The following is a 27917-nucleotide window of genomic DNA, read 5'->3' on the forward strand; positions in this document are numbered from 1 at the left end:
AGCTTTCTCGTGGAGCTGGAGGGGACACGGGGGGTCATCTATCCCAACCCCCGCCGAGGTTTGGGGTTTTCTCGACCGCCTGCCTCTGGGCCTGCGCTACCCTCCTTCCGATCCACCCCGGGGCAGCCTGGGGGGGGAGGGGGGCCCCTGTCCTGCTGTCCCTCCTCTTCCTCTTCTCCCCCCTCCCCCTCCCGCCTCCCCCCATACCATCAAGGTTGCTGGAGGTATTGAGGGCATGGAGCATTTGCTCACACCACTGCGTGAAACCGTCCTGCGGCTTGTGGATTCCCTGAAGCAGCTTCAGCAGCTTCTCCTCCTCGTCCGTCTTCTTCCGGCTCTGACGACAGGAGGCGTTGTACGTGTCCCTGAAAAGGAGGAGACCGGGGGTTTGTGTGAGCTCGGATCCTGCCCCTCTCCCCTGGCCAAGCCCCACCGCCCGCCCGCCCCGCTGCTCACCCCAGGGACGGGCTGCTGCGGCTGTTCTTCAAGCCCAGGCTCCTGGCGAGGGGGCCGGCGTTCTTCATGCTCTCCTCCCAGAGGCTGATGGAGCTGTTCTTCTCGTGGGCTCCCCACAGCGGGCTTGAGTCAGCCCCCCACTGCGACGGGAGGCTGGTCAGACTGTGGCCGCCGTGCTGAGGGGGGAAAAGAGAGAAGCGTGAACCTGTTTGCAGAAGCCCAAACCCAACACAGCAGCTGCTGCAATATTAATAATAATAATAATAATAATAATAATAATAATAATAATAATAATAATAATAATAATAATAATAATAATAATAATAAATTACTTATAGAATAGAATAGAATTTATTATTTATACCCTGCCCATCTGGCTGCGTTTCCCCAGCCACCCTGGGCGGCCTCCAACAGAGTATTAAAATACAGTGGTCTGTTAAACATTAAAAGCTTCCCTAAACAGGGCTGCCTTCAGATGTCTACTAAAAGTTTGGTAGTTATTTTTCTCTTTGACATCTGGTGGGAGGGCGTTCCACAGGGCGGGCGCCACCACCGAGAAGGCCCTCTGCCTGGTTTCCTGTAACTTGGCTTCTCGCAGGGAGGGAACTGCCAGAAGGCCCTCGGAGCTGGACCTCAATATCCGGGCTGAACGATGGGGGTGGAGACGCTCCTTCAGGTATACTGGACCGAGGCTGTTTAGGGCGTTCAAGGTCAGCACCAACACTTTGAATTGTGATCGGAAACGTACTGGGAGCCAATGTAGGTCTTTCAAGACCGGTGTTATGTGGTCGCCCAGTCACCAGTCTGGCTGCCACATTCTGGATTAGTAGTTTTTGGGTCACCTTCAAAAGTAGCCCCACACAGAGCGCATGGCAGTAGTCCAAGCGGGAGATAACCAGAGCATGCACCACTCTGGCAAGACAGTCTGCGGGCAGGGAGGGTCTCAGCCCTGTTTAGGGAAGCTTTTAATGATTGATGTCTTGTGGTGTTTTTATACTTTGTTAGAAGCAGCCCAGAGTGGCTGGGGAAACTCAGTACGTCGTCATCGAAGGCCCGTTACACAGGTAAACTGGCAGCCCTGTTCAGGGAAGTTTTTGATGTGTGACATTTTGATGTGTTTTTATACTTTGTTGGAAGCCGCCCAGAGTGGCTGGGGAAACCCAGCCAGATGGGCGGGGTACAAATAATAAATTATTATTCTTATTCCTTCCTTCCTTCGCCTGGCTGGGTCCTCTCAAGCTGCCCCCCCAGGGGGGGGAGCAGGGGAGGGGCTGACTCACGGCTCTCTGCTGCGCCCGCTGCTGCTGTTTCTGCATGTGCCTCTCGGTCTCTTGCTGCAGCTCCAGCAAGGCCTTCATGGAGACGTTCTGCTTGGTCCACAGCGGGTGAGAGTTCTGCTGCTGCTGGATCAGCTTCAGGAGCTCCTGGTGGCGGCACTGGGGGGGGGGAGGAGAGGAGTCAAGAAGGGAGGGCGAGAAGTGAGCCTGGCGCCTGGCAATCCAGGAGGGCCACCCCACCCAAAAACCCGCACCAGAGCACGACTCACCTCTTCCCGCAAGGCCCGTACGTCCCCCAGTTTCTGGATATCCGAGATGCTGAAGCTGTTCTGGGTGGAGGAAGAGCTGTTCATGGACTGCTGGCCCCACGAGGAGGAAGAGGGTAGCTGGAGGCAGAGGAGAGAGGGAATTAACTCCAAACAAAAGCTTAGAAACAAACTAGGATTAGATACCCTACTATACTAAGCCCTGAACATCGATAGTTACCTATACAGTGGTGCCTCGCAAAACGAAAAGAATCCGTTCTGTGATTCTCTTCGTCTAGCGGTTTCTTCGTCTTGCGAAGCAAGCCCATTGACGGATTAGCGGATTAGCGCTATTAGTGGCTTATCTGCTGATCGGATCAGCTGATAAGCAGCTTAGCGGCTTAGAAAAAGGGGGGAAAGGAAAAAAAAAACCAGCAGGAACTCGCAAGACATTGTCGTCTTGCGAAGCAAGCCCATAGGAAATTCGTTTTGCGAAGCACCTCCAAAACAGAAAACTCTTTCGTCTAGCGAGTTTTCCGTCTTGCGAGGCATTCGTCTTGCGGGGCACCACTGTACAGTACTTTCCGCCAGAGAACTACAAGTGAAAAACTTGAAACTCAAAGGACTTGACGGTGTCCCATATCGACCTAGAGGAGCCTGTCCTATAATCGATACGCCCCGTTCCACCCAACCCCAACTAGCAAAATATCAGCCTATATACCGCCGTCGACAGCCTATCCTATGAAGGCCAAATAGTAGACACAATAGCCCAACGCTAATACGTCAGGCTTTATCGGCCGAGGAAGCCGCCGTACTCTGGGGTTGCGGCGCTCATCTTGCTTTATTGGCCGAGGGAGCCGGCGTACAGCTTCTGGGTCATGTGCCAGCATGACTAAGCCGCTTCTGGCGGACCAGAGCAGCGCACGGAAACGCTGTTTACCTTCCCGCCAGAGCAGTACCTATTGATCTACTTGCACTCTGACGTGCTTTCGAACTGCTAGGTGGGCAGGAGCAGGGACCAAGCAATGGGAGCTCACCCCATCGCGGGGATTCGAACCGCCGACCTTCTGATCGGCAAGTCCTAGGCTCTGTGGTTTAACCCACAGCGCCACCCGCATCCCATGATTTATTTTTCTATACATGTTGGAAATTATATTATAGTAAGCCCCGTAATGTGACGTTTACCATAATTTTTTTTTGTATACGTATTGGAAATTATAGTAAGTCCTGTAATGTAATATGACAACGTTTACCGATGTAATATAAGGATGTTAACAAATAAAATGCAAATTCCAAAAAAATTATGAATTTCCCCCCAAAAGCCACCCAAAGAAGGCCCCCACTTTCTTCCAAAGAGTACCCCCCCAGGCCAAGTCCCAGAGCCTTCAGAAAGGGGGGGGGAGAGGAAGGAAGCCGCTCTACACCCACAGCGCAAGAGCTCCTGTGGACTCACACGCTCACAAGGGGTCCGAGCTGGAGGAAGAGGGGGGGCTGCCTGGGCCGGGGAAGAAGAAGAGCTATAGGGCTGGGGCCCCACCTGCGCATGGGAGGCCGTGCTGGCACTCGCTGCCCTTGCCTGCTTGCGCCGGAACACCTCCTCCTCCTCGCGGCGCTTCTGCTCCTCCTGGCGCCGTTTCCGCTCGTCCTCGTCCCTCTTAGCCCTGAGTTCGGCGCCTCTCCGCTCTTGTAGCTGTGGGGTGGGAAAGGGGTTGGACAAGCCGGTTAGGGCGCGAGGAGCCGCCTTGAACAGAATCAGGTGGCCGGGGGTCCCATCGAGCGCAGCACCGCCTGCCCAGAGTGGCCCCAGGGTTTCAGGCGGGGAAGTCTGTCTGAATGTGACCTGGCTACAGTGATCCATGCGATGGTCACCTCCAGGCTTGACTACTGTAATTCGCTCTACGCGGGGCTGCCCTTGAAGCTGTCCCAAAAACTCCAGCGGATGCAGAATGCTGCAGCGAGGCTCCTTACGGGGTCTCTGCCATGGGAGCATATTCACCCAGTGCTTTTCCAGCTGCATTGGCTCCCGGTGGAGTACAGGGTCAGGTTCAAGGTGCTCGTTTTGACCTTCAAAGCCCTTCACGGCCTAGGACCCTCGTACCTACGGGACCGCCTCTCCCGGTATGCTCCACAGAGAGCCTCAAGGTCCATAAATAGCAACACCCTAGCGGTCCTGGGCCCTAAGGAAGTTAGATTGGCTTCAACCAGAGCCAGGGCCTTTTCAGTACTGGCCCCGGCTTGGTGGAACGCTCTGTCTCATGAGACCAGGGCCCTGTGGGATCTGATCTCTTTCCACAGGGCCTGTAAGACAGAGCTGTTCCGCCTGGCCTTTGGCTTGGAGCCAATTTGATTCCCTCCCTCTCTTTCTTTTTTCCTTTCCTTCTCCTCCTGCGAGGAGGCTACATTTTAATATTTTAATGTTTCAATATTTTAATGTTGTATTTTAATTTTGTTTTTAAGTTGTATTCATTCAACTTGTTTTTATTATTGCTTGTTAGCTGCCCTGAGCCCAGCCTTGGTTGGGGAGGGTGGGGTATAAATAAAAAATATTATTATTATTATTATTAAGGTGCCGTTCGGGTTCGGTCCGGGGCACTTTCTACGGGCAAGGCAGATTCCCTGCCACGGAGCCTAAGTTGCAGGAAGGCCCCAATTCAACCACACACACACACACCCAGCCCCGCCACGCAACGCGCAACTCACTTTATGTTGCAGTTGAAGTTGTTCTAAGATTGGACCCTGAGTTGAAGAATTAATTGGAATATCCCATAAGCTGGCCTCACCGCCTGGAAAGAGAAAAGAGGGAATTTGAGGCCGTGGGTGGGAGAAGAGAAGAGGCGTTAGCAATATGAAAATCACCAGTTTGATCCCCTCGTGTCCAGTGCCCCCCAACCCTATAAAAAGCATTGTTCAGAACAGTGGTTTGCCCGACCCCGGAAGGTAAAACTCAAAACAGTGGCGCTTAATTGCACCTTTATTCAAATCCAATTGAAGCCGCTTCGTTTAATGAAATCCTCTGGTCTGTTATTTGACGAGCCTGATCCACTGATACCAGCTTTTTTGGCGTCTGGTGGTCATTTAAACCTCCAGCCCCCCCCCCAACCTGGCTATTAGCAAACACACCCCAATCCCAGGTTACCCCATTGCCAACTCTGGGAGCCAGGGGTGTAAAGTCAAGCTTAGGCCTGCCGCTCTGCTTACACTTCTACCAGCACTCGCGTTTTTCTCCCAGTGGACTTTGAATGTATTTTGATAAAAGTTTCGCAACCGCTGAACTTTAAACTGTGAGCTACGGGGAAATGGAAGACCCACCCACGCCAAGGGTGATCCTAGTTCTACGAACAGGAAAAGAAAGGTGATGATTGAACGAATGTTGCTCAAAACCACACACACACACACACCCTTGACTGAGGCACGTGTAGCTGCTGTTTTGCTTGTGTGCAAGAGACCAACATTAAAACTCCCCAACCCTAATTCCCAAGGAAGAGCCCTGTGAGATCCAGACGCCTGCGCCTCGCTTTTTGAATGCTAGCGGCAAGCCGGCTTGGAAGATAAGGAAGTTATCCTGTTTTATTCTCTTTTTTTACTTTCACAAAATTTATACACAGCTTTCTTTCTTTTTTAAGGAGGGGGGAAAAACTCCGGAGAGGTTTACAATAAAACAAAGGGGAAGAAAAAATAATAGCAATCTGGGACTTTTAAAAATTTTAAGCAACAAGAAGCTTGAAGAGATAAAATCGGATATGGAAATATGGAACTATCGTGAGAGGCAGGACTGAAATCCGGAGTTGCTTTGACATTCAGATTGTGGGAAGTCGTAAAATTAGAATTACCGTATTTTTTGCTCTATAAGATTTACTTTTTCCCTCCTAAAAAGTAAGGGGAAATGTGTGTGCATCTTATGGAGCGAATGCAGACTGCGCAGCTATCCCAGAAGCCAGAACAGCAAGAGGGATTGCTGCTTTCACTGCGCAGAGATCTCTCTTGCTGTTCTGGCTTCTGAGATTCAGAATATTTTTTTTCTTGTTTTCCTCCTCCAAAAACTAGGTGTGTCTTGTGGTCTGGTGCGTCTTATAGAGCGAAAAATGCGGTGAATTCGGAAGACAATTGGATTTGTTTTTTTATTGGGTTATGATTTGATATGTTAATTGGATGTCTTTTATTGGAAAATTAATAAACGCTCTAAGAAAAAAATAAAAAAAAATTTAAAGCAACGACAGATTAAAACCATTATCCATTTTCTAAACATCTGCAGCAGTGCCAATTCCACTGACCCAAGTGGCTGAGCGGGCGCTTGCAGGGTCAGGCAATTCTTAGGTCATACAATCACCTTGCAAGGCAGCTGAGGAACAATCCCATTCGGGGGGTTAGGGGTGAGTAAGGATTTGAACCCAGCCCAGGAGTACTAAAGTGCATTCCAAGAACTGTGACTGGCTGAACGCCAAGGCCCTGCTCTTGGAACTGCGCAAAACCACCACCTCCTCCTCCTCCTTTCACTCTTCTTATGCACAGAGGCCCGACTTGTCACCTGCTTGCGGTGAGGCTGAGGTATGTGTGTCCCACAGGGACCCGGTATCTGGCACAGATATTGATCGGTTCATAGAAGGAATCATTCCCTGCTCCCCGGCTCTGGAAACAAGCAAAGTGGCAAAGTTAGGGGGCAGGGGAGAAACTCAACCGTCTCAGGGCTTCAAAGGAGGATGGGACAAACCCGTGGAGGCCGGGAAGACGGGAAGACGAGCCATGGCTGCTAAACCATGGTTGGCTATGCTGCGCCTCCGCGGCTGGGAGACAGCAATGCTTTTGAACAAATCCCAGTTGCTGGAAACCACAGGAGATAATGTTCAGAGGCCGCTTGTGTGTTTCCCACTGAGACATCTGGTTATAATTATCATCATCACCACATAGATTTTCTCATACAACACCTTTTTCCCTAACAGGGACTCAAGGCAGCTTACGGATAAAAATAATAACAGCTAAAAGCATACAGGTGAAACTTGAAAAATAAGAATATTGTGAAAAACTTCATCTATTTCAGTAATTCAACTTAAAAGGTGAAACTAATACAGTGGTACCTCGGGTTACATACACTTCAGGTTACATACGCTTCAGGTTACAGACTCCGCTAACCCAGAAATAGTGCTTCAGGATGAGAACAGAAATCGGGCTCCGGCGGCGCGGCGGCAGCAGGAGGCCCCATTAGCTAAAGTGGTGCTTCAGGTTAAGAACAGTTTCAGGTTAAGAACGGACCTCCGGAACGAATTAAGTACTTAGCCTGAGGTACCACTGTATATGAGATAGACACAAGACATGCAGGGTCTCAAGGATGGCTTTCTGCGCAACTGTCAGGTCAGCAGCCTTCCCGTGATTGTGCTTCCTACTGAACCAGACTGAGAGACCATTTCAAGGCTCAGGAACCCATTGAAGGTGTTATGGATTGAATAGCTACTGCACCTTTTCACAATATTCTAATGTTCTGAGATTGTTAATTTGGGGTTTTCATCAGCAGTACGCCATGATCATCGCAATTATAACAAATAAAGGCTTGACGTATCTCGCTCTGCATGTCATGAGTCTATCTCATATATTAGTTTCACCTTTTAAGTTGAATTACAGTGGTGCCTCGCAAGACAAAAAGAATCCATTCTGTGATTCTCTTCGTCCAGCGGTTTTTTCGTCTTGCGTAGCAAGCCCATTGACGGATTAGCGGATTAGCGGCTTTTAGCGGCTTATCTGCTGATCGGATCAGCTGATAAGCGGATTAGCGGCTTAGAAAAAGGGGGGGAGGAAAAAAAGCGAGCAGGAACTCGCAAGACATTGTCGTCTTGCGAAGCAAGCCCATAGGAAATTCGTTTTGCGAAGCACCTCCAAAACGGAAAACTCTTTCGTCTAGCGAGTTTTCTGTCTTGCGAGGCATTCATCTTGCGGGGCACCACTGTACTGAAATAAATGAACTTTTCCACGATATTCTAAATTTTCGAGTGTCACCTGTACAGATAAAAATAATAACAGCTAAAAGCATAGAAATTTATAATCAGTAAAGAGCAGGGGGGATGTTTTCAGTGCATTCCTCCTTCTCCTCCACCTGTTTTGGTTTTAATGTAGCTACGTGGAGTCTTTTGAAACACAGCCAGATGGGCAGGGTATAAGTAAAAAAAGGCAAAGGACCCCTGACAGTTAAGTCCAGTCACGGACGACTCTAGGGTTGCAGCACTCATCTCACTTTATTGGCCGAGGGAGCCATGTGGCCAGCAGGACTAAGCCGCTTCTGGCGAAACCAGAGCAGCGCGCAGAAACGCCGTTTACCTTCCCGCCAGAGTGGTACCTATTTATCTACTTGCAGTTACAGACAGGTAAAATAAAATAATTCCTTCCAGTAGCACCTTAGAGACCAACTAAGTTAGTTATTGGTATGAGCTTTCGTGTGCATGCACACTTCTTCAGATACACTGAAATAGAAGCCACCAGACCCTTATATATAGTGAGAGGGTGGGGAGGGGTATTACTCAGAAGGGTGGTGGGAATGGGCGATTGGCTGATAGGTGAGGTAAACCTGTTGATGACTAGTTACAAATAGGTAGCCGTGTTGGTCTGCCATAGTCAAAATAAAAAAAATTCCTTCCTGTAGCACCTTAAAGACCAACTAAGTTAGTTCTTGGTATAAGCTTTCGTGTGCATGCACACTTCTTCAGATACGGTATTTTCAGGTATCTGAAGAAGTGTGCATGCACACGAAAGCTTATACCAAGAACTAACTTAGTTGGTCTTTAAGGTGCTACAGGAAGGATCTTTTTTTATTTTGACTGTTGATGACTGTTAACGACTGCAATTGGTCTTACAGGAAAAAGCAAAGGGTGAGAGGGCAAAAAATAGCTTTATCATGTATAATGAGATAAGAATTGGATTCTTATCTCATTATACATGATAAAGCTATCAGTGTATCTGAAGAAGTGTGCATGCACACGAAAGCTCATACCAATAACTAACTTAGTTGGTCTCTAAGGTGCTACTGGAAGGAATTTTGTAATTTTATTTTATCTACTTGCACTCTTGACGTGCTTTCGAACTGCTAGGCTGGCAGGAGAAGGGACTGAGCAACGGGAGTTCACCCCGTCGCGGGGATTCGAACCACCGACCTTCTGATCGGCAAGCCCAAGAGGCTCGGTGGTTTACACCACAGCACCACCTGCGTCCCTGGGGTATAAGTAATAAATTATTGTTATTATTATTATTGAGTGGTTGTGAGTCACTTCCGGCTGCCTTGGGCAAAACAAAGCGACTAGCAGATTGAATGAACGATCATAAACACCCCTGGGTGCAGCGAGAGAAGACTGTATACCTGAAGGAGCATCACCACCCCCATCGTTCAGGCCGGACACTCAGGTCCAGCTCCGAGGGCCTTCTGGCAGTTCCCTCCCTGCGAGAAGCCAAGTTACAGGGAACCGGGCAGAGGGCCTTCTTGGTGGTGGCACCCTCCCTGTGGAACGCCCTCCCACCAGATGTCAAAGAGAACGACTACCAGACTTTTAGAAGACATCTAAAGGCAGCCCTGTTTAGGGAAGCTTTTAATGTTTAATAGGTTATTGTATTTTAGTGCTTTCTTGGAGGCCGCCCAGAGTGGCTGGGGAAACCCAGCCAGTGGGGCGGGGTATAAATAATAAATTATTATTATTATTATTATTATTATTATTATTGGGACGCGGGTGGCGCTGTGGGTTAAACCACAGAGCCTAGGACTTGCCGATCAGAAGGTCGGCGGTTCGAATCCCTGCGACGGGGTGAGCTCCCGTTGCTCGGTCCCTTCTCCTGCCCACCTAGCAGTTCGAAAGCACGTCAAAGTGCAAGTAGATCAATAGGTACTGCTCCGGCGGGAAGGTAAACGGCGTTTCCGTGCGCTGCTCTGGTTCACCAGAAGCGGCTTGGTCATGCTGGCCACATGACCCAGAGGCTGTATGCCGGCTCCCTCGGCCAGTAAAGCGAGATGAGCGCCACAACTCCAGAGTCGGTCACGACTGGAGCTAGCGGTCAGGGGTCCCTTTACCTTATTATTATTATTATTACTGGGCTGACAGTGAGGAGCTTGGGAGAAGGGCTGCTGGGAAGCCTCCTTCCCTGGGACTCCGGGGCCACAGGCCTCACCTTGGCTTGAGAGCTTGCAGCTGCTGCAGGAAGGTGGTGAGCTGTTGCTGCGTCAGGTCTCCCGCAGCCACCTTCTGCTGGAGGGAGCACTGGGCATACTGCCTGCTGTGGGGGGAAAGGAAAGGGGGAGAAGGGGTGTCAGGAACACATCTGCTGCTTGCAAAGTAGCAGCTCTGACCTCCTGAGATCGGCATGCACCCCCCATCACCTCCCATGGAACAGCCCATCAGGAGGAGGCACCAAGGCCTGCCTCCTTCCCCCTCTTCTGCAACGCAATCAATCTTACCAGCTCCACCTGGTACGCAGGATGAGACCCTATCTGCCTGCGGACTGCCTCGCCAGAGTGGTGCATGCTCTGGTTATCTCCCGCTTGGACTACTGCAATGCACTCTCCGTGGGGCTACCTTTGAAGGTGACCTGGAAACTGCAACTAATCCAGAATGTGGCAGCCAGACTGGTGACTGGGAGCGGCCCCCGAGACCACATAACACCGGTCTTGAAAGACCTACATTGGCTCCCAGGACGTTTCCGAGCACAATTCAAAGTGTTGGTGCTGACCTTGAAAGCCCTAAACGGCCTCAAAGGCCCAGTAGACCTGAAGGAGCGTCTCCACCCCCATCATTCTACCCGGACGCTGAGGTCCAGCACCGAGGGCCTTCTGGCAATTCCCTCACTGCGAGAAGCCAAGTTACAGGGAACCAGGCACAGGGCCTTCTCGGTGGTGGCACCCGCCCTGTGGAATGCCCTCCCACCAGATGTCAAAGAGAACAGCAACTACCAGGCTTTTAGAAGACATCTGAAGGCAGCCCTGTTCAGGGAAGCTTTTAATGTTTGATGTATTATAGTATTTTAATATTCTTTTGGAAGCCGCCCAGAGTGGCTGGGGAAGCCCAGCCAGATGGGCGGGGTATAAATTTTAAATATAAATAAATAAATAAATAAATAAATAAAAATCTTCAAGGGAACCGCGGCGAGCGCCCTGCGAGGTAGGCTACCTGTTGACGAGCTGAAGCAGCTGTTGGTGCTGCAGCTGCTGGTAGAGGGCAGCGGTGGCCAGTTCCTGCTGCTTCTTCAGGCGCTCCTGGTCCATGTTTCCCTGGGCAGACAGGAGAAGAGACAAAACCAGCCCAGGTCACGAGCAGGGAGGCGGCCGAGGGAGTTGAGGGAGGGAGGGAGCGTGGCCCAACAGGCGATGGGCGTCACAATCCATCACCATTTAAATGTGTATTACAGTGGTGCCTTGGTTCTCAAACGCCTTGGTACTCAAACAACTTGGAAGCCAAATACTGCAAACCCGGAAGTAAGTGTTCCGGTTTGTGAACTTTTTCCAGAAGCCGAACGTGATCCGTTTTGAGTGCTATGCTTCCGATTTGAGTGCCACACTTCCGTTTGAGTGCTGTGCTGAGGTCTGTCTGTTTGCGCTATTTATTTTGTGTTTTTGTGGCTCCATCTTTTTGTTTTTGTGACTGTGTGGAACCCAGTTCAGCTACTGATTGATTGTGTGACTGCAGTAAGTTGTTGATTGCTTTCATTTTATAATAATAACAAAAAATCATCAATTTTATTTGTACCCCGCCCTCCCCAGCCAAAACCGGGCTCAGGGCAGCTAACACCAGGTATAAAAACAATTGATTAAAACACAACTTAAAAACAAGATTAAGTACAACATTAAAATGCAGCCTCATTTCAGTAGAAACTCAAATCAAAAACTTCTGGGGGATGAAAACGTCAAATCTTCACCAAGGCCAACTATCCAGACTGGTCCTAAGTGGGCCAGAAAAAAGCCAGGGAAGTTCCCAGATAGGAGTTCCATCACAGAATGAGGAAGGAAAAAGAAAAGAGGGGAAGGGGATCAAGTTGATTCCAAGCCAAAGTCCAGGCGGAACTCTGTCTTACAGAAAGAGATCAGATCCCGCAGGGCCCTGGTCTCATGAGAGAGCATTCCACCAGGCCGGAGCCATCACTGAAAAGGCCCTGGCTCTGGTTGAGGCTAATCTGACTTCCTTAGGGCCCGGGACCTCTAGGGTGTTGCTATTTGTGGACCTTAAGGTCCTCCGCGGGGCATATTGGGAGAGGCGGTCCCCTAAGTACGAGGGTCCTAGGCCATGGATGTTATGGATCCATGGTCTCGTTAGATTGCAAAATTCATGTTAAACTGCTGTCTTAGGGGTTGTTTTTAAAAGTCTGCAACGGATTAATCCGTTTTGCATTACTTTCTATGGGAAAGCGTGCATTGGTTTTGGAATGCTTTGGTTTTGGAACGGACTTCCAGAAAGGAGTAAGTTTGAGAACCAAGGTACCGCTGTACTGCCCTCCATCCATCGATCTCGGTTAAAAACACAAAAACCTCGCCCTCTCCCCCCCCCCCCACCGTCCCCACCATCCCCTCCCTGGTCCTCTCACCAGCAAGGGGGGTGGCGATGGACCGGGAGCGAAAGGCACTCTTCCCCACATCTTAATGACTTCGCCCAGCGGCTGGAAGCCCTCGTCGCAGCCTCGCTTCACCAGTAGGGACATGGTGAAGTAGCCGGCCTGGAACCACTCAGCCATCTCTTGAGTCGTGAAGGGGCCTGGAGAGACAGGAAGGGGCAGGTCAGTGATCCGAGGGGAGAATCAGGGCTGCGGATGCAGACACAGGCACACCCCGCCTGGATGCAAAGCTCACCCCCCCCCCATTTTTTAAAATTAATTTCCCACATTTATAACAGAAATAACTTACAAAACACACAAACAAAAACACATTACAATACTCAAGAAAAGGGGGGGGGACACTTCCAAGACCTAATTTAACTTTCATTGTTAAATGACTTCCTCAAATCCCCCCTAACGGAATTTCATTGTATCACCTTGTAAGAGTTCTCCAAAATCATATTTCTAATAAAAATGATCTCCTTCAATTTACTATCCGCTTCTCTTTTATTGGTATTCTAATCCTTAATGCTTTGCAATTAATTCTTGTTCTAATCCTAAGCCTGTTTGATACTTCCAAGTATCTTCTAATTATCTTATGTTACAATATTTGGCTAAGTATTCTTTGAATTTCTTCCAATCTTCTTGACGCTTCTCTTCTTTCCGGTCGCGGATTCTTCCAGCCGGGTCGGCCAGCTCCAAAAAGTCCAACATCTTCATCTGCCATTCTTCTGTTGTTGGTATTTCTTGAGATTTCCAATTTTTAGCTAAAAGCAGTCTTGTTGCTGTTGTTTAGTCGTTTAGTGGTGTCCGCCTCTTCGTGACCCCCTGGACCAGAGCACGCCAGGCCCTCCTGTCTTCCACTGCCTCCCGCAGTTTGGTCAAACTCATGCTGGTAGCTTCGAGAACACTGCCCCACCATCTCGTCCTCCGTCGTCCCCTTCTCCTTGCACCCTCTGTCTTTCCCAACATCAGGGTCTTTTCCAGGGAGTCTTCTCTTCTCCTGAGGTGGCCAAAGTCTTGGAGCCTCAGCTTCAGGATCTGTCCTTCCAGTGAGCACTCGGGGCTGATTTCCTTCAGAACGGAGAGGTTTGATCTTCTTGCAGTCCATGGGACTCTCAAGAGTCTCCTCCAGGACCAGAATTCAAAAGCATCCATTCTTCGGCGACCAGCCTTCTTGATGGTCCAGCTCTCACTTCCATACATCACTACATCACCACCTTGCTGCTGTAAAAAGGTAAAGGGACCCCTGACCATTAGGTCCAGTCATGGCCAACTCTGGGGTTGCGGCACTCATCTCGCTTTATTGGCCGAAGGAACCGGTGTCCAGCTTCCGGGTCATGTGGCCAGCAGGACTAAGCCGCTTCTGGCGAACCAGAGCAGCGCATGGAAACGTCGTTTACCTTCCCGCTGGAGCGGTACCTATTTATCTACTTGCACTTTGATGTGCATTTGAGCTGCTAGGTTGGCAGGAGCAGGAACCAAGCAACAGGAGCTCACCCCGTCATTGTGGGGATTTGAACCGCCGACCTTCTGATTGGCAAGCCCTAGGCTCTGTGGTTTAACCCACAGCGCCACCCGCGTCCCACGCCTTGCTGCTGTAGTGGCATACAAAAACAATCTAACATCTTTTTTTGGCAATTTCAGTCCTATTGCAAAGCTCACCTTGGATCTCCCCCTGGGGATCCTTGTAGAACCACTTCATGGCTGCCTCGTGGGAGAGCGGCAAGGCGGCGGCCGTGTTGCGGTGGTCCACGATGGTCTGGGTGAAGTGCTCCTCCTCCAGAGAGCTGTCCTGCAAGGAAGCCACCATCTTTTCCGCTTCCTACGGGAGTGGAGGGGAAAGGGGGCGGGGAGGGTTGGGGAAGAAATGCGTAGTGAGATGATGTGCGTCTGTCGTGAGCTTGCGAAAACGCGCACAGAGAAATGAACACGATATCCCCCCCCCGCACTACTTCCAAATATTTTGCACTGCTGCGGGTTGGGCTGGATGACCCTTAAGAGTCGGACACCTGCAACACCAGCTCCTAGCTATTCCACCGTCACTGAAATATTTTCACTTCAGTATCCGCAGAGGTTTTGTTTACAAACCTGGTATGCATTAATCCAGGCTTCCTCAGCCTTGGCCCTCCAGATGTTTGTTGAGACTACAATTCCCAGCATCCCTGACCACTGGTCCTGTTAGATAGGGATGATGGGAGTTGTAGTCCCAAAACAGCTGGAGGGCCAAGTTTGCCTATGCCTGCTTTAGATACAGCTTTCACTGACTGGATGCCTTCAGCTGTTCTGGACCACAACCGCCAGCAGTGCCAGCATCCTCAGGCCCCGCTAGCTCAGGCTGACGGGAGGTGTAGGCTAAAAACATCTGGAGGGACGAGGCTGAGGAAGCCAGTGTTAATCCGACTGCTTTCCCATGGTCATTGCTGTGAGCCACTTACCTGGTTGAGAGAGGGGGCGGCTAAAAGTGTTATAATAATAGTAATTTTATTATTATTATTATTATTATTATTATTATTATTATTATTATTATTATTATTATTATATACCCCGCCCATCTGGCTGGGTTTCCCCAGCCACTCTGGGCGGCTTCCCAAAAAATCTTAAAATACAACAGTCTGTCAATCATTAAAAGCTTCCCTAAACAGGGCTGCCTTCAGATGTCTCCTAAAAGTCTGTTATGAATCAAGCCAAAGCCAAAAGGCTGGGATCTTGACCTAGTAATTTGGGGGGGGGCAGCCCCCACCTCAGCATGAAGATTCAGAGCTTCTGCAGTGAATGTGGGAGCCAGCCACGAAAACACGTTTGCTGCAACCAACCAGCCAACGCACACAAGCCAGTGTCCAGGAGCGATCCCATGCAGAGCGCTGATGATGATGATGATGATATCCCGCCCTCCCCAGCTGAAGCCGGGCTCAGAGTGGCTAACAATAAAAGTAACAGAGCAATTCCCTAAGACAGATTCCCTTGGCCCTGCAACCCCCGCTCACCTGCTGCAGGTGCTTCATCCCGTCCTCGTCCTCGTTGTCCCCAACTGTGAATTCAGTAGTAGCAGCAGCAGCAGTTGCGGACGAGGACGCCGGCGTGGGAAGGGCAGCCACAGCAGCCGGGTTGAGCTGAGCCGGGTGGCTGAGGAGGCACGGATCCCCTGGAGGTGGGAGAGGGAGGAGGGTTCATCCCCTCGCACAGAACGACCCCGTCTCCAAGACCCCCCCCCCCCAAAACAAGACAACATGGGCAAAAGAGGCTCCCTTGAGGGTTGCGAAGCCAGCCTGGCCCATTTCTGCCCCTGCCAACCCTTTCCCTTGCTGCCAGGTTTCCTCGTGATTTAACGGTGTTGCTGCCCGCCTTCTCCACCAGTCTGCAGCAGACGGTCAAGCAGCCGCCCGTTGTGACGCCCTGGAAGCGCTAGGACAGAGGTCGGCAACCTGAGGCCCATGGAGGCCATTTAACCGGCCCACGAGCCGCCCCCGAACCCAGCCGCCCGCCCGCTTGGGAAGTCCCCGCTCTCTGCGCTAAACCGGCACGGCGCAGCGCAGGGACTCTCTTCCGCAGCTCCAGAAATTGCTTCTGCGCAGATGCGATTTTCAGCATCTGGGCACACGCCAAAGTGATTTCCGGTGCCACGGACATGCGCAGATGCGATTTCCGGTATCTGGGCACGCGCAGAAGCGATTTCCGTGCTTAGGACATGCGCAGATGCGATTTTCGGCGCCACGGACATGCACAGATGCAATTTCTGCCGTTGCGCTGCGCCGGTCTGGCCCACGGAGGATCTCCACGGGTGTGACCCGGCTCAGGCCTGGTAAGCCTTGCCAACCCTTGAAGTAGGAGGAGAAGGGAAGAATCGCAGGCCTGTCCCTTCCTCCCTCATCCACATACCATCGAGAGCTTCCTTCTCCTTGTTGCCACCAGGCGCCAGCCCCGAGACCTCCACCTTCGACGAGACCCCCGGCGTGACGCTCTCGCATTCACCCACGGGGGCAGTAGCAGTGGGGAAAGAGGGGCCCGTTCGCCATGGGGCACCGGGAGGAGCAGGCAGTTTCTCCTCCGGCACTTGCCGGGGCTCCTTCCGTTCTGAGAGAAAAGGAGGGGAAGGGGTGCAGAAGGAGGTTATTCGAGGCGGTAGGGGGTCAAGCCTACAGCCTTCCTGCCCTCTGTCCAAGAAGCAGGCCCACCTCCTCCAGCCTCTCACCTCTCTCCGGCCCCTCCTTGGCCGTGGGGCTGGCAGGGACCTCCCCTCCCTCTCTCCTGTCGCCGTCCTTGGCCTCCGGCAGCTCCTCCTCCTCTTCCTCTTCTTGCAGGGGCTGGAAGCTTAATTCCTGCTCCTCAAGGATCGGCTCTTTGGGGCTCTTCTGTAAAAGGAGAAGAGAAGAGGCCGTTGTCAGCTTTGAGAAGTCTTGCTTCACATACCTCTGTCTCTGCCGGGTCTCGCAGCAGCCATCAGCAGCCCTACTCTCGTTTAAGTGCCGTGGATCTGGGCCCATAACCCTATTGTTGGGATGCGTCCTGGGAGGCGGGGGCAATTCACAGGGCCCCCCAGCTGCCTCCAGCCACCGGCTGGCATCCAGGCAAACTCCGGTCTCCCTTGGCACAGCATCAATCAGCGACTCATAGCTTCAGAAACTTGAGCACGCTCTAATCAGCAGAGTGAATAACTCTCCACAACAGAAGTGGCGGAGAGAGGCATATGCAAGGCGTATTTACAAGCGTTTATTCGGCATTAGAACAAAGGAAAACATGTCTGCTTCCCTTCGTATCCAAGCAAAAAACATAAGCAAAAGCTATATACGACGGAAGTTCCCAGCAGACTGCATTGGAAGTAAACAGATATGTAACATGCAACAACTCCACATGCCTGTTCTAAAAGTGGAATGGGACTATATCCTAACAGAATAGTCATGTGGGGGGCGGTCGGGGATGCCCCTCATCACCACACACAGTCCTTATTCAGCCGGAAGGGATCCAGTTGGGAAAGGAAGGATGGCCTATGGAAAGGGAAGGAACAAGAACCAGGCTGCAAGGGAAGGAACGACCAAACCTCCAAGGAGAGGGAGAGAGAGAGATACTTGGCCGGGGCTATATGACCTCCCTTCACCCCAAAGAGTAATTTTATTATTATTATTATTATTATTATTATTATTAATCATTCTGCTGCCTTTTCCCCAGAGTGGGCCACAAGACAGCTTACACAAATTTTAAAAAATACAAAAAGCTAAACAGCACATTAATATATTAATTAAAAAATAACTTAACTTAGCAAGAGATAAAACAATACAGGGGTACCTCTGGTTGCGAACGGGGTCCGTTCTGGAGCCCCATTCGCAACAGGAGCAGAACGCAACCCGCATCTGCGGGTCGCGATTCGCTGCCTCTGCGCATGACATCACTTTGAGCGTCTGCGCATGCGTGAGCGGCGAAACCCGGAAGTAACCCTTTCTGGCACTTCTGGGTCGCCGCAGGACGCAACCTGAAAAGATTTAACCCGAAGCATCTTTAACCCGAGGTATCACTGTATTTTTAAAAAATACAGTGTGGTGTAGTGGTTAAGAGCGGTAGTCACGTAATCTGGGTAACCGGGTTCGCGTCTCCGCTCCTCCACATGCAGCTGCTGGGTGACCTTGGGCCAGTCACACTTCTTTGAAGTCTCTCAGCCCCACTCACCTCACAGAGTGTTTGTTGTGGGGGAGGAAGGGAAAGGAGATTGTTAGCCGCTTTGAGACTCCTGAAGGGGAGTGAAAGGCGGGATATCAAATCCAAACTCTTCTTCTTCTTTAAAAAGCAGATCAATTACAAGACAATTAATAAAAACAGCACGATTTAAAAACCATTTCCTTAAGGAACAATCAGCCCCCAAAGGCCTGTCGGAATAAAAGTCTTCAACCGCAGGCGGGAAAAGGGTGGCTTAGAAGGCAATTAGTAAGCCAATAATAACCATCATCATCTTCTCCTCTCTCCCCCTAGATGAGAGCAGCCCCACAATGGATAAACCCTAGATCTGTGTCTGTGTGGGTGAGATAGACGGAAAGACAAACAAATGGGGAAAAACCCCTGAGCAGAGAAGACCTTTCCCCTAGTGATTTCTGGGGGAACGCTGTTGGAATCTAGGAACCTGCTGCACACCTTGAGGGACATGAAGGCCCCGGAGGAGTCGAAGGTCCCCATCTCCTCTTCCTCATCCTCCAGGCACCACTCTGGGAGGCCATCCTTGTCGTCCTCGAAGCTGCCGCTGTTGTGCCGGTGCCGGCGCCCGCTCCGCGACTCGTCCTCCCGCTCCCGGAAGTCAAAATCGAACTTCCGCCGGCGCCCTTCTCCGCCGTGCTCCCGCCAGCCCGCGGACCGAGGGCCTCCTCCGTCTGTGGGGATAGAGGGAGGTTTGAGGGCAAACCCATTTCTCCTTCCTGCGGCCTCTGCGGGGGCCGGAACCGGACGCCCTCTTCCTCCTGGCTCCCCCAAGCTTGCTTCCGCCGTGGGCTCTCACCTGGGCTAGCAGACCGCCAGCGCTCGCTCTCCCGCCGGGGGCCTCCGCTCTGCCGCCAGCTGGCCACGGCCACGGCACCGCTGCTGCCCTCTTCCTCCTCCTCGTGCTCCTCTCGGAGGGTGCGCCAGTTGTCACTGTCCGAGCGGGCAAACTCCTTGCGCCCCGGGGGAGCCACCTCCTCAAACGGAGCCCGGGCTTCAAATAAGGAGGGAGACGGCGGCGGATAAGCTGGTAGAGTGCAATACACTTAATCTGTGGGTCGTGGGTTTGAGCCCCACGTTGGGCCAAAAGCTTCCTGCGTTTCAGGGGGTTGGGCTAAATGACCCTTGGGGTCCCTTCTAACTCTATTAGGGCCGTCCCACCTCAGGGACACCAATCAGTGGGTTAGGACCTGCCACATCCACCATGAGGGCAGCTTTTCAACAGGGAAATTGATGGGGCTTCCATGGCTTTGTGTGTGTGACTTTCATGGAATCATAGAACTGTAGTCAGACGGGTCCCCGAGGGTCATCTAGTCCAACCCCCTGAAGTGCAGGAATCTCAACTGCAGAAGCTGTGGCAAGTGGCCATCCAGTTTTAGTTTCAGAACCTCCAATGTGGTTCTGAAACCACCACCTTCCGCGGTCATCCATTCCACTGTTGAAAGGTTTGTAACGGAAGTCCATTCATTTATTTTTTATTATATAGGCTCTATGACCAATTATTTCAAAACCCATCAAGTTGAGGCTGATGAATTAATTTGTGTCAAATCTTTGCAAGCTTATTTGGTAGAGACACATTGCTCATGAAGCAAAACAGTATGGCATACAGACTTCCGGTTGATCGCCCGATTAATGGCGGACGGGAGCTCTTTCCACGGAAAAAGGCCCGGCGCTTTGAAGACTGGGGTGACCGCAAGAGCGTTGCGGAACCCCGAAAAAACCTCAGATTGAGCATTCTGAGGACCTGGTATTCCTGCAGGTACCCCTGAGCGACTCCCCCACTCTCCCTCTAAAAAGAGCCCTGAGAGCGAGCGTAGGGGTCTCTAAGTCAGACTTTAGGTGCGAAGGGTCCAGTGTGGTCCTCTGAGCCCTCCCACCCCAGCCAAGATCTTACTGGCCCGGGCCAAGTGCAAAAGAGTAGCTGGGAAAGATGAAGCACGCACACACACACACACACACCCCTTGCAATTAAGCGCTTCCCTGGCAAGGCATATGCAAAAAGAAACTGCGTACAGGTGAGTTAGCAGAATGGTGAGAGAGCTATGGAGTGCCCCACCCTCCAGAACCAGAACAGGCGAGCGAAGCCCCCAGCAGCAGGCCACTTCAATAGGGGCATAGCTCTCCTCTGCTACCAGTAATGCCCACAGGCTAACAACAGCTCCTCATTTCAAAGGGGGCTGGCAGGACCAGTTCCCTTCCTGCACAAGGGAGGAAAAAAGCTGGCGGGCGCAAACTGCATGTAGGACAAATCTTGCCCACCCGCTGAGCACCCTGCGATCTAGGTGGGAAATCACCGTACCTCCTTCCCGTCGGATGGGCTTCTCAAACCGTCGTTCTCCTCTGCAAGAGAAGAAGAGGGTGTCAGAGCAAGGAAAGAGGGCAGCAGGTTCCCACAGCGACCCACAGACACAGCTCCCCCGGGACCCCTACTCACCGGTCATCCCAACTCTGGCTGCGATGTATCTCGCGGACCCCACCGCGGCCAAATGCCCCTTCTGCCTCCTCAATGCTTCTTTGGTAAAAGCCACTCTCGCCACGGCCACGGCCTATTTAATTGCGGGGTGGAGAGAGGTAAGGTGTCAAAATAACATCGATTGATTGACTGCATGTGTTAAACCACAGAGCCTAGGACTGCATGGGTTAAACCACAGAGCCTAGGACTTGCCGATCAGAAGGTCGGTGGTTCGAATCCCCGCGACGGGGTGAGCTCCCGTTCCTCGGTCCCTGCTCCTGCCAACCTAGCAGTTCAAAAGCACGTCAAAGTGCAAGTAGATAAATAGGTACCGCTCCGGTGGGAAGGTAAACGGCGTTTCGTGCGCTGCTCTGGTTCGCCAGAAGCGGCTTAGTCATGCTGGCCACATGACCCGGAAGCTGTACGCCGGCTCCCTCGGCCAATTAAAGTGAGATGAGCGCTGCAACCCCAGAGTCGGCCACGACTGGACCTAATGGTCAGGGGTCCCTTTACCTATATCACATCCTTGTCTTTCCAAGGAGCTCAAAAGCGGCAGTGTAGACGGTTCTCTCCCTTCCTCCCCTAATTCCCTCAACAAGGTAGGTGAGGCTGAGAGAGACAATGACTGGCCTCCAGGCTCACCCACCTAGCGGGCTTCATAGCCAAGCAGGAGGATTTGAACCCTGATCTCTCCCAGGTCCTAATCCGGCACTCAAACCACTGCACCGGCTTTCAGAAACAGGAACCCACTCGCCGCCTCCCCAAGTGAGAGCAGGGGAAGGTGGCAAGACAGGAAGAAGAAGAGGAGTTTGGATTTGATATCCCGCTTTATCACTACCCGAAGGAGTCTCAAAGCGGCTAACAATCTCCTTTCCCTTCCTCCCCCACAACACACACTCTGTGAGGTGAGTGGGGCTGAGACACTTCAGAGAAGTGTGAGTGGCCCAAGGTCACCCAGCAGCTGCAGGTGGAGGAGCAGAGACGCGAACCCGGTTCCCCAGATTACGAGTCCACTGCTCTTAACCACTACACCACACTGGCTCTCAGGAAAGGGAGCCAACCCGCCCACCAGGATGCCTCCGTACCTCGGCTCCGGGTGCTGCCTCTCCCCCGGGAGACTCCGGCCGGGGCAGCCCCAGCCCCCTTTCCCATCAGCCTTAGCACTGCAACACTGTTCACAGACATGGAGAAGTTCCTCTGAAGCAGATTTGGCAGGGGGGGGGAAGAGAGAGAGAGCAGAATTTGAGAAGAGGCGGCCTCTGGATCCACGCTTTGTCAAAAGCATCATGAAGACTGTAAGAAGAGACTGCTTCCCTTATATTCCCAGAAAAATATCTTTAAACGAACCATAAGGGCAGTGGCAACTAAAAACGATCTAAACTCAATGTACACATCTACATGCGCCCCATTATATTTTAAACTCAAGAGAGGCCAATGAACATACATCTTATTTTAATGAATGGACTTCTGCGCAACTTCGGAAAGCTTTTACAGAGTTACGATTAAATACAATAAACTCTGCTTATAGAGATGGGAGACACAGAGGCATGCCAACAAACAAACGCGTTTGCATTAGGGGATGGCCTGAAGTAGAGGACCTTATGCATTATATCTTGCGCTGCCCCTTATACAATGAAGCAAGAGAAAGATTTTTAGCACCTATAAGGACAAGGTCCCCTGGCCAGAACCCCTCTGACATGATTTTGTATCTCCTCGCAGACACAGTTCAGTATGTGACCTGGCATGTAGCACTCTTTGCAACTGCCGCTAGGAAAATTAGAGCAAATTATATAGCCAAGGTAGCCACCAACTGTAAAGGAGATGAATTTATTTGACCCTATCTACATCAAGCTATATTCTATCTTTATCACCAAACTCCGAATATAATTGCACACTGTATTAATTAACATTAATTTTTAATACATTAGTGGCCACGTGACAATTTTAGCTTATAAATTTTATTGTTGAATGTCTTAATTTGTATATTAGGATACTTTTATAGCTCTGTTTAGAGTAGGAAATGTCTTGATAATTTTTTTTTGTATCAGTCCACTATATTTTCTTTGAATTGTTGAATGATTCTGTGTACATTGCGGCAACCTTTGGCTATTTGACCCTATCTACTTTTCTAGCTCTGTTTAGAGTAGGAAATATCTTGAATAATATAAATGTTTTAAGTTTTTTGTATCAATCCAGCATATTTTCTTTGAATTGCTGAATGATTCTGTGTACAGTGGTACCCCGGGTTAAGTACTTAATTGGTTCTGGATGTTAGGATATTTCCGTTCCACCTTAAAAGGGAGCAGGATGTTTGTGTCACAGCCTGCGTATTTCCTGTTCACAGGATGTTTATGTTATCTATTGCTTTTCGTTTCTCTCTGTTGGAGACACTGAAGCAGGCAGGCAGTCATGTCTTTCTTTGTTCTGATCAACGCTGAATAAAGCTTGTAAATAATGCTCTCCTGCATGCGACTTCTGCTGTAAATTATCTGCTGATAGAGTGTGCATGAGCTCTAGAATGTGGCAAGATATTTTCTAGAAACTCATGTCGCTAATCGATGATACTGCGTGCCTACAGGAGATCGATGGATCGTCCGGCAGACAGCTTGGGGCCATGATGGACTTTGTCTCCCTGGCAGTATCCCAACACTGGAGGTCCATTCTTAACCTAAAACTGTTCTTAACCTGAAGCACCACTTTAGCTGATGGGGCCTCCTGATGCTGCCGTGCCGCCGGAGCACGATTTCTGTTCTCATCCTGAAGCAAAGTTCCGAACCTGAAGCACTATTTCTGGGTTAGCAGAGTGTGTGACCTGAAGCGCACGTAACCTGAGGTATCACTGTACATTGCGGCAGCCTTTGGCCATGTGCAATAAAACTGACTGACCGCTGGGTGTGGCCAAAGGGGGCCCATCAGGTCCAGCATCCACTGCCCCACCAGGTGCCCCAATGGGGAACCAGGATCCAAGCGCAGGAGCAAAACTCTCCGCTCCTACGTTTTCCAGCAACTGAGATTCAGAATCACGGCTCCTCCGACCGTGGAGGGCACAGCACAGGCGTTGTGGCTAGGAGCCAGGATCCATCGCCACCGCTTTTACCTGCTCCTCTTCCGTTAAGGGAACCAACGCCAGAGGCTGCAGAGGATCGTCCTGGAGAATGGCAGAGAACTCTTTATCCTGGATCTCCTCCGGGACCTGTGGAAGGAGGAGCGCGGAAAGGAAGCCGTCAGGAGCCCACCCAGCTTCTTCCCGACCCAAACCAACGCTCTGGCAGGGCTCGACCTCGGAGACGGGTGGGGAAAGTAAAGAAGATACAGGAAGGGGGGGGTGGAAGCAAGCTGGAACCTCAGCAATTGCTGTTCCCTTTCAGCTTAACAAAAGGGAAGGTACCGTATTTCTCGCTCCATAAGATGCACTTTTTTCCTCCTACAAAGTAAACGGAAATGTCTGTGCATCTCATGAAGGGAATGCTGCGCGGCGGAGGGACGTGTAGGCGGCTCCTGTCCGCTTTGCTGCTTTAAAGCGAGCCTTGGAGGAGGGAAGGAAGCAGACAAGGACTGCCTGATTTGCTGCTTTAAATAGTTTAGTACAACATTTGATTCGGAATGTTTTTGTTTGTGTTTTCCTCCTCTAAAAACTAGGTGCGTCTTATGGAGCGAAAAATACAGCAATTCAAAGATTGTAAACAGAGAAGAAAAGAATTCGAACCCGGGGTGGAACTTGCCCAGTCCACCCCACCGTCCGCCCCATGGTCAAGCGGCCCTACACGCTGGGGGCACGACTCCCCCCAACCCGCAACCGTGCGGCACTCACCTTGTTGTCTTTCACGTAAAGTGCTAACATCTCTTCCCGCCCGTATCGGTATTCGGCTAGCTTGTACTTTGGCATGGCAGGGGAGGGTGGGGGGGAAGCGACGCTCCCGCCACTGGAGAGAGCGCGGAGCCTGAGGAAAGAGGGAGGAGGAGGGAGGAGGTGTGTCAGGCGAACATCAGGGAGGGGGGAGCTGTCTCTTCCCACTCAACCCCTCAGGTCCAGCAAGTCCTCCTTTCCCACTGGAGGTCGGCTGCTTGCCCCGGCTTCCCTCTGCCCCAGAGGGCCTTTCTGGGCGCAGCACAGCCTCAAAAGACACACACTCAGAATGGCGGATGAAACTGATGGAATGCAGAATTGGGTAAATTAACAGGAAGGATTCGAAACCTGCGGGGCCAGAGATTCTTAGAAGACTGGAGTAAATATACGAACTATTTGAAAAGTAATGGTAATGAACAGATTATGCTAGTAGGACTGCAAGAAGTTTTGCAAGGAGGATTATCTGAAATATTGAAAGACTATGAGGAGAATGATAATTAAAGAGTAACAGAGAAATTAGGAAATGCAGAATAAGTGATAAAGAACAGAAAATCATCAGAGGTGTTGACGGAAGTCTAAAACATTGTATAAGAGAAGAAGTTATGTTATAGGATTGTTGGAAATGGTATGTTAAAAAACCCAATAAAAATGTATATAAAAACACACACACACACACACACACACTCACCACTCTGGCCCAAAGTTCAGTGTCTCGGCTGCCATCTCTACCGCTCCTGGGCTGGCTTTCCTCTGGCGCTCGTCTTCTTTCTTCTCTTCCCCAAAAACCTGGTATTCATTGTATTTAGTTATCTATTGCACCCACAGCCCACGTTCTCCCTCCAAAGGAGCTCAAAGTGGCTGATGGGATTGTTCTCCTTTTCCTCGTTTAACCCCCACAACAACCCTACCAGGTAGTTTAGGCCGACAGGCGGTGACTGTCCGTCCCCCCTGACGTCACACCCAGTGAGCTTCCTGGGCCGAGTGGAGATTCGAACCCTGGTCTCGCCCGGGTCCTAGTCTGACACTCTAACCGGTGGCTCAGTGGTAGATGGAGAGGGGTGTCAAAGGACCCTTCAGGATTTAACCTCCTTCCGCCGGGCCTGTAAGACAGAGCTATTCCGCCTGGCCTTTAATTTGAATTCAGCCTGATCTTTCATTTCCCTTCCCTCCCCCTCCCCTTTTATGAAGGTCACCTGCTCTGAGACCCCACAGCTAATTCTCCCCTGGTCTCCTCGCTGGCCCAAAGAGGACCAGCTCGGCCAGCTAACCCTGGGGATTATCTAATTGATTTTTGAATTTTATTGTTATTCATGTTTTTATACTGTTTTTTATGCTGCTTTTATAATTATCATATTTTTCTATAAGACGCATTTTCCCCCTCCTAAAAAGTAAGGGGAAATGTGTGTGCATCTTAGGGAGCGAATGCAGGCTGCGCAGCTATCGCTGAAGCCAGAAGAGCAAGAGGGATCAGTACGCACCGATTCCTCTTGCTCTTCTGGCTTCAGGGATAGCCATGCAAAGCCTCTTGAGCGCAGCCGGAGCGCTCCTGCCTCTTCGCTCAAGAGGCTTTGCGTTGCTTTCTTGTTTCTCGTTTTCCTCCTCTAAAAACTAGGAGCGTCTTATGGTCGGGTGCGTCTTATAAAGCGAAAAATGTGGGGTTTTAGATTTGTTGTTAGCCGCCCTGAGCCCAGTTTTTGAACCAGGAAGGGCGGGGTATAAATAATTTATTATTACTAATTATTATTATTATTATTGTGGCAACCACAGCAAAAGGGTTTCTCAGTTTGAGACAAAGTGCACTCACATCCCTACAGAGTTAAGCCAAGAGGTGGAAAGAAGGAAGAAAGGGGTCTCTAGAGAAATAGAGTTTCAGGATCCTGGGCTTCTGGGCTGGGGGTGGCTGACAGAAGAAGCAGGAGGAGAAAGGGGGTCTTTCAAAGATGCTGCCCACCTGTGTTATCGCTTAACAAGGATCCGCCCTGGATCACCCCCTCAGGTTGGGAAGTCCAATCACAAGAGCAGGGAACCTGCAGAGAAGAGATCAAAGGCATATTACGACTTGAAGCTTACTCAAACAGAAGGGCTGCTGATTCTGGGGATGTGTTGCCCAGAAGCCTGGGGCTGGTGGCCCAGGAATCCCAGATGGGTGAGGCGGGCAAACTGCCTCTGCTGCCCCTCTTTGCATGGTCTGGGTCCAGCGTGCCACTGACTCGCCAGAACAAATGACATGCAGCCCAACAAAAAAGAGGCTTGTGCTCCAGTGGCAGACGAAGATGATGGAATTCATGGAGCTGGCTGATCTCACCGGGAGAATCCGCAACCAGAAAGGAGAGGACTACCAAGAAGACTGGAAGAAATGTAAAGACTATCTGAACAAATATTCTAACATCAAAGATATGTAACCACTTGGAAAAAACCAACCAGGCCTAGGATTAAATTAGATTTAAATATATAAATAAGAAAATGCACTATAAGAAAGGTAAGGAAATTGGAATATGACTGTAATATTGTTTTTTGAAATAATGATATTGGAAACTGCTACATTCAAATTAAAGAGGAAATTCAGATGGAGGAGATTAGAGGAAGTCAATTAATGTATATGAAAAAGGATTTTAATTAATTAATTGAATTTCTCTCCTCTCCCCCCTCTTTTCCTTTTCACTTCTCTATTGTGTTGTTGCATATTTTCTTTTGTCTTATGTTTATTGAAAATTAATAAATATTATTGGGGGGGAAATGTGCTTGTGCTTCTTCCCTGTCCCAAAAATACAATAGCATCTGCCCACTCTGCAGCCACGCAGCATGGGTGGCTCGTGGCTTCCCCTTCAGCCTGATCTGACGCTCTATTGGGGACTCCCAGACGGAGAGATGGAACAATAATAATAATAATAATATAACCGCCCTATACCTGTATATCTCAGCAGCAACCCCACAGCACGCCGCCTCCTTGCCAGCGGCCACGGGGATGGGGGTCACCGGCAAAGCCAAGAGCGCGGCCGGAGGTGAGGGAGAGTCGGCCTCCTTGTCTGACGCGAGCGGTCCTCCCGGCGGCGCTGCTCCCGGAGCCCCGTACGGCCAGAAGCCACGGGCGATTTCCCCAGAAGGCTGCTCGGCCTTGGGGCCCCCGCGACACAACCTCCGCGGCTCAATTCACATCGGAGAAACTCTCTGGAAGAAGAGACAGAGGAGGGGTTGGCGTCCATGTGCTCCAGTGGGGAGACTGCTCAGACATGGGGCTTTAGGTGCTGACCTTGAAAGCCCTGAATGGCCTCGGTCCAGTAGACCTGAAGGAGAATCTCCACCCCCATCGTCCAGCCCGGACACTGAGGTCCAGCGCCGAGGGCCTTCTGGCGGTTCCCTCCCTGCGAGAAGTCAAGTTACAGGGAACCAGGCAGAGGGCCTTCTCGGTGGTGGCA

The 27917-nt window shown here is 50.8% G+C and overlaps 1 protein-coding gene across 2 annotated transcripts in view; it reads right to left on the reverse strand.

Annotated features, from left to right (window-relative positions):
* The window catches only part of GIGYF1 (GRB10 interacting GYF protein 1), a 49574-nt gene that overhangs the window by 6564 nt on the left and 15093 nt on the right, over positions 1-27917 (reverse strand). The window contains exons 2-25 of one of the 2 annotated variants that reach the window (XM_081167751.1): positions 27410-27669; positions 26453-26528; positions 25190-25287; positions 24466-24595; positions 23752-23847; positions 21740-21851; positions 20637-20748; positions 20502-20542; positions 19002-19229; positions 18644-18876; positions 16716-16875; positions 16403-16597; positions 15511-15668; positions 14189-14348; positions 12518-12684; positions 11110-11210; positions 10115-10219; positions 6504-6604; positions 4679-4761; positions 3516-3668; positions 2003-2119; positions 1737-1892; positions 457-632; positions 208-365 (exon numbers count right to left, since the gene is read on the reverse strand). In XM_081167751.1, the coding sequence (XP_081023877.1) occupies positions 208-365; positions 457-632; positions 1737-1892; positions 2003-2119; positions 3516-3668; positions 4679-4761; positions 6504-6604; positions 10115-10219; positions 11110-11210; positions 12518-12684; positions 14189-14348; positions 15511-15668; positions 16403-16597; positions 16716-16875; positions 18644-18876; positions 19002-19229; positions 20502-20542; positions 20637-20748; positions 21740-21851; positions 23752-23847; positions 24466-24595; positions 25190-25224 (2977 nt within the window). In that variant the 5' untranslated portion in view covers positions 25225-25287; positions 26453-26528; positions 27410-27669. The remainder of the gene's footprint in view (positions 1-207; positions 366-456; positions 633-1736; positions 1893-2002; positions 2120-3515; positions 3669-4678; positions 4762-6503; positions 6605-10114; positions 10220-11109; positions 11211-12517; positions 12685-14188; positions 14349-15510; positions 15669-16402; positions 16598-16715; positions 16876-18643; positions 18877-19001; positions 19230-20501; positions 20543-20636; positions 20749-21739; positions 21852-23751; positions 23848-24465; positions 24596-25189; positions 25288-26452; positions 26529-27409; positions 27670-27917) is intronic. The other variant, XM_081167752.1, reaches the window with a different exon arrangement.

This window comes from Podarcis bocagei (genome assembly GCF_964188305.1).
Source record: "Podarcis bocagei genome assembly, chromosome: 13".
Taxonomy (NCBI): domain Eukaryota; kingdom Metazoa; phylum Chordata; class Lepidosauria; order Squamata; family Lacertidae; genus Podarcis; species Podarcis bocagei.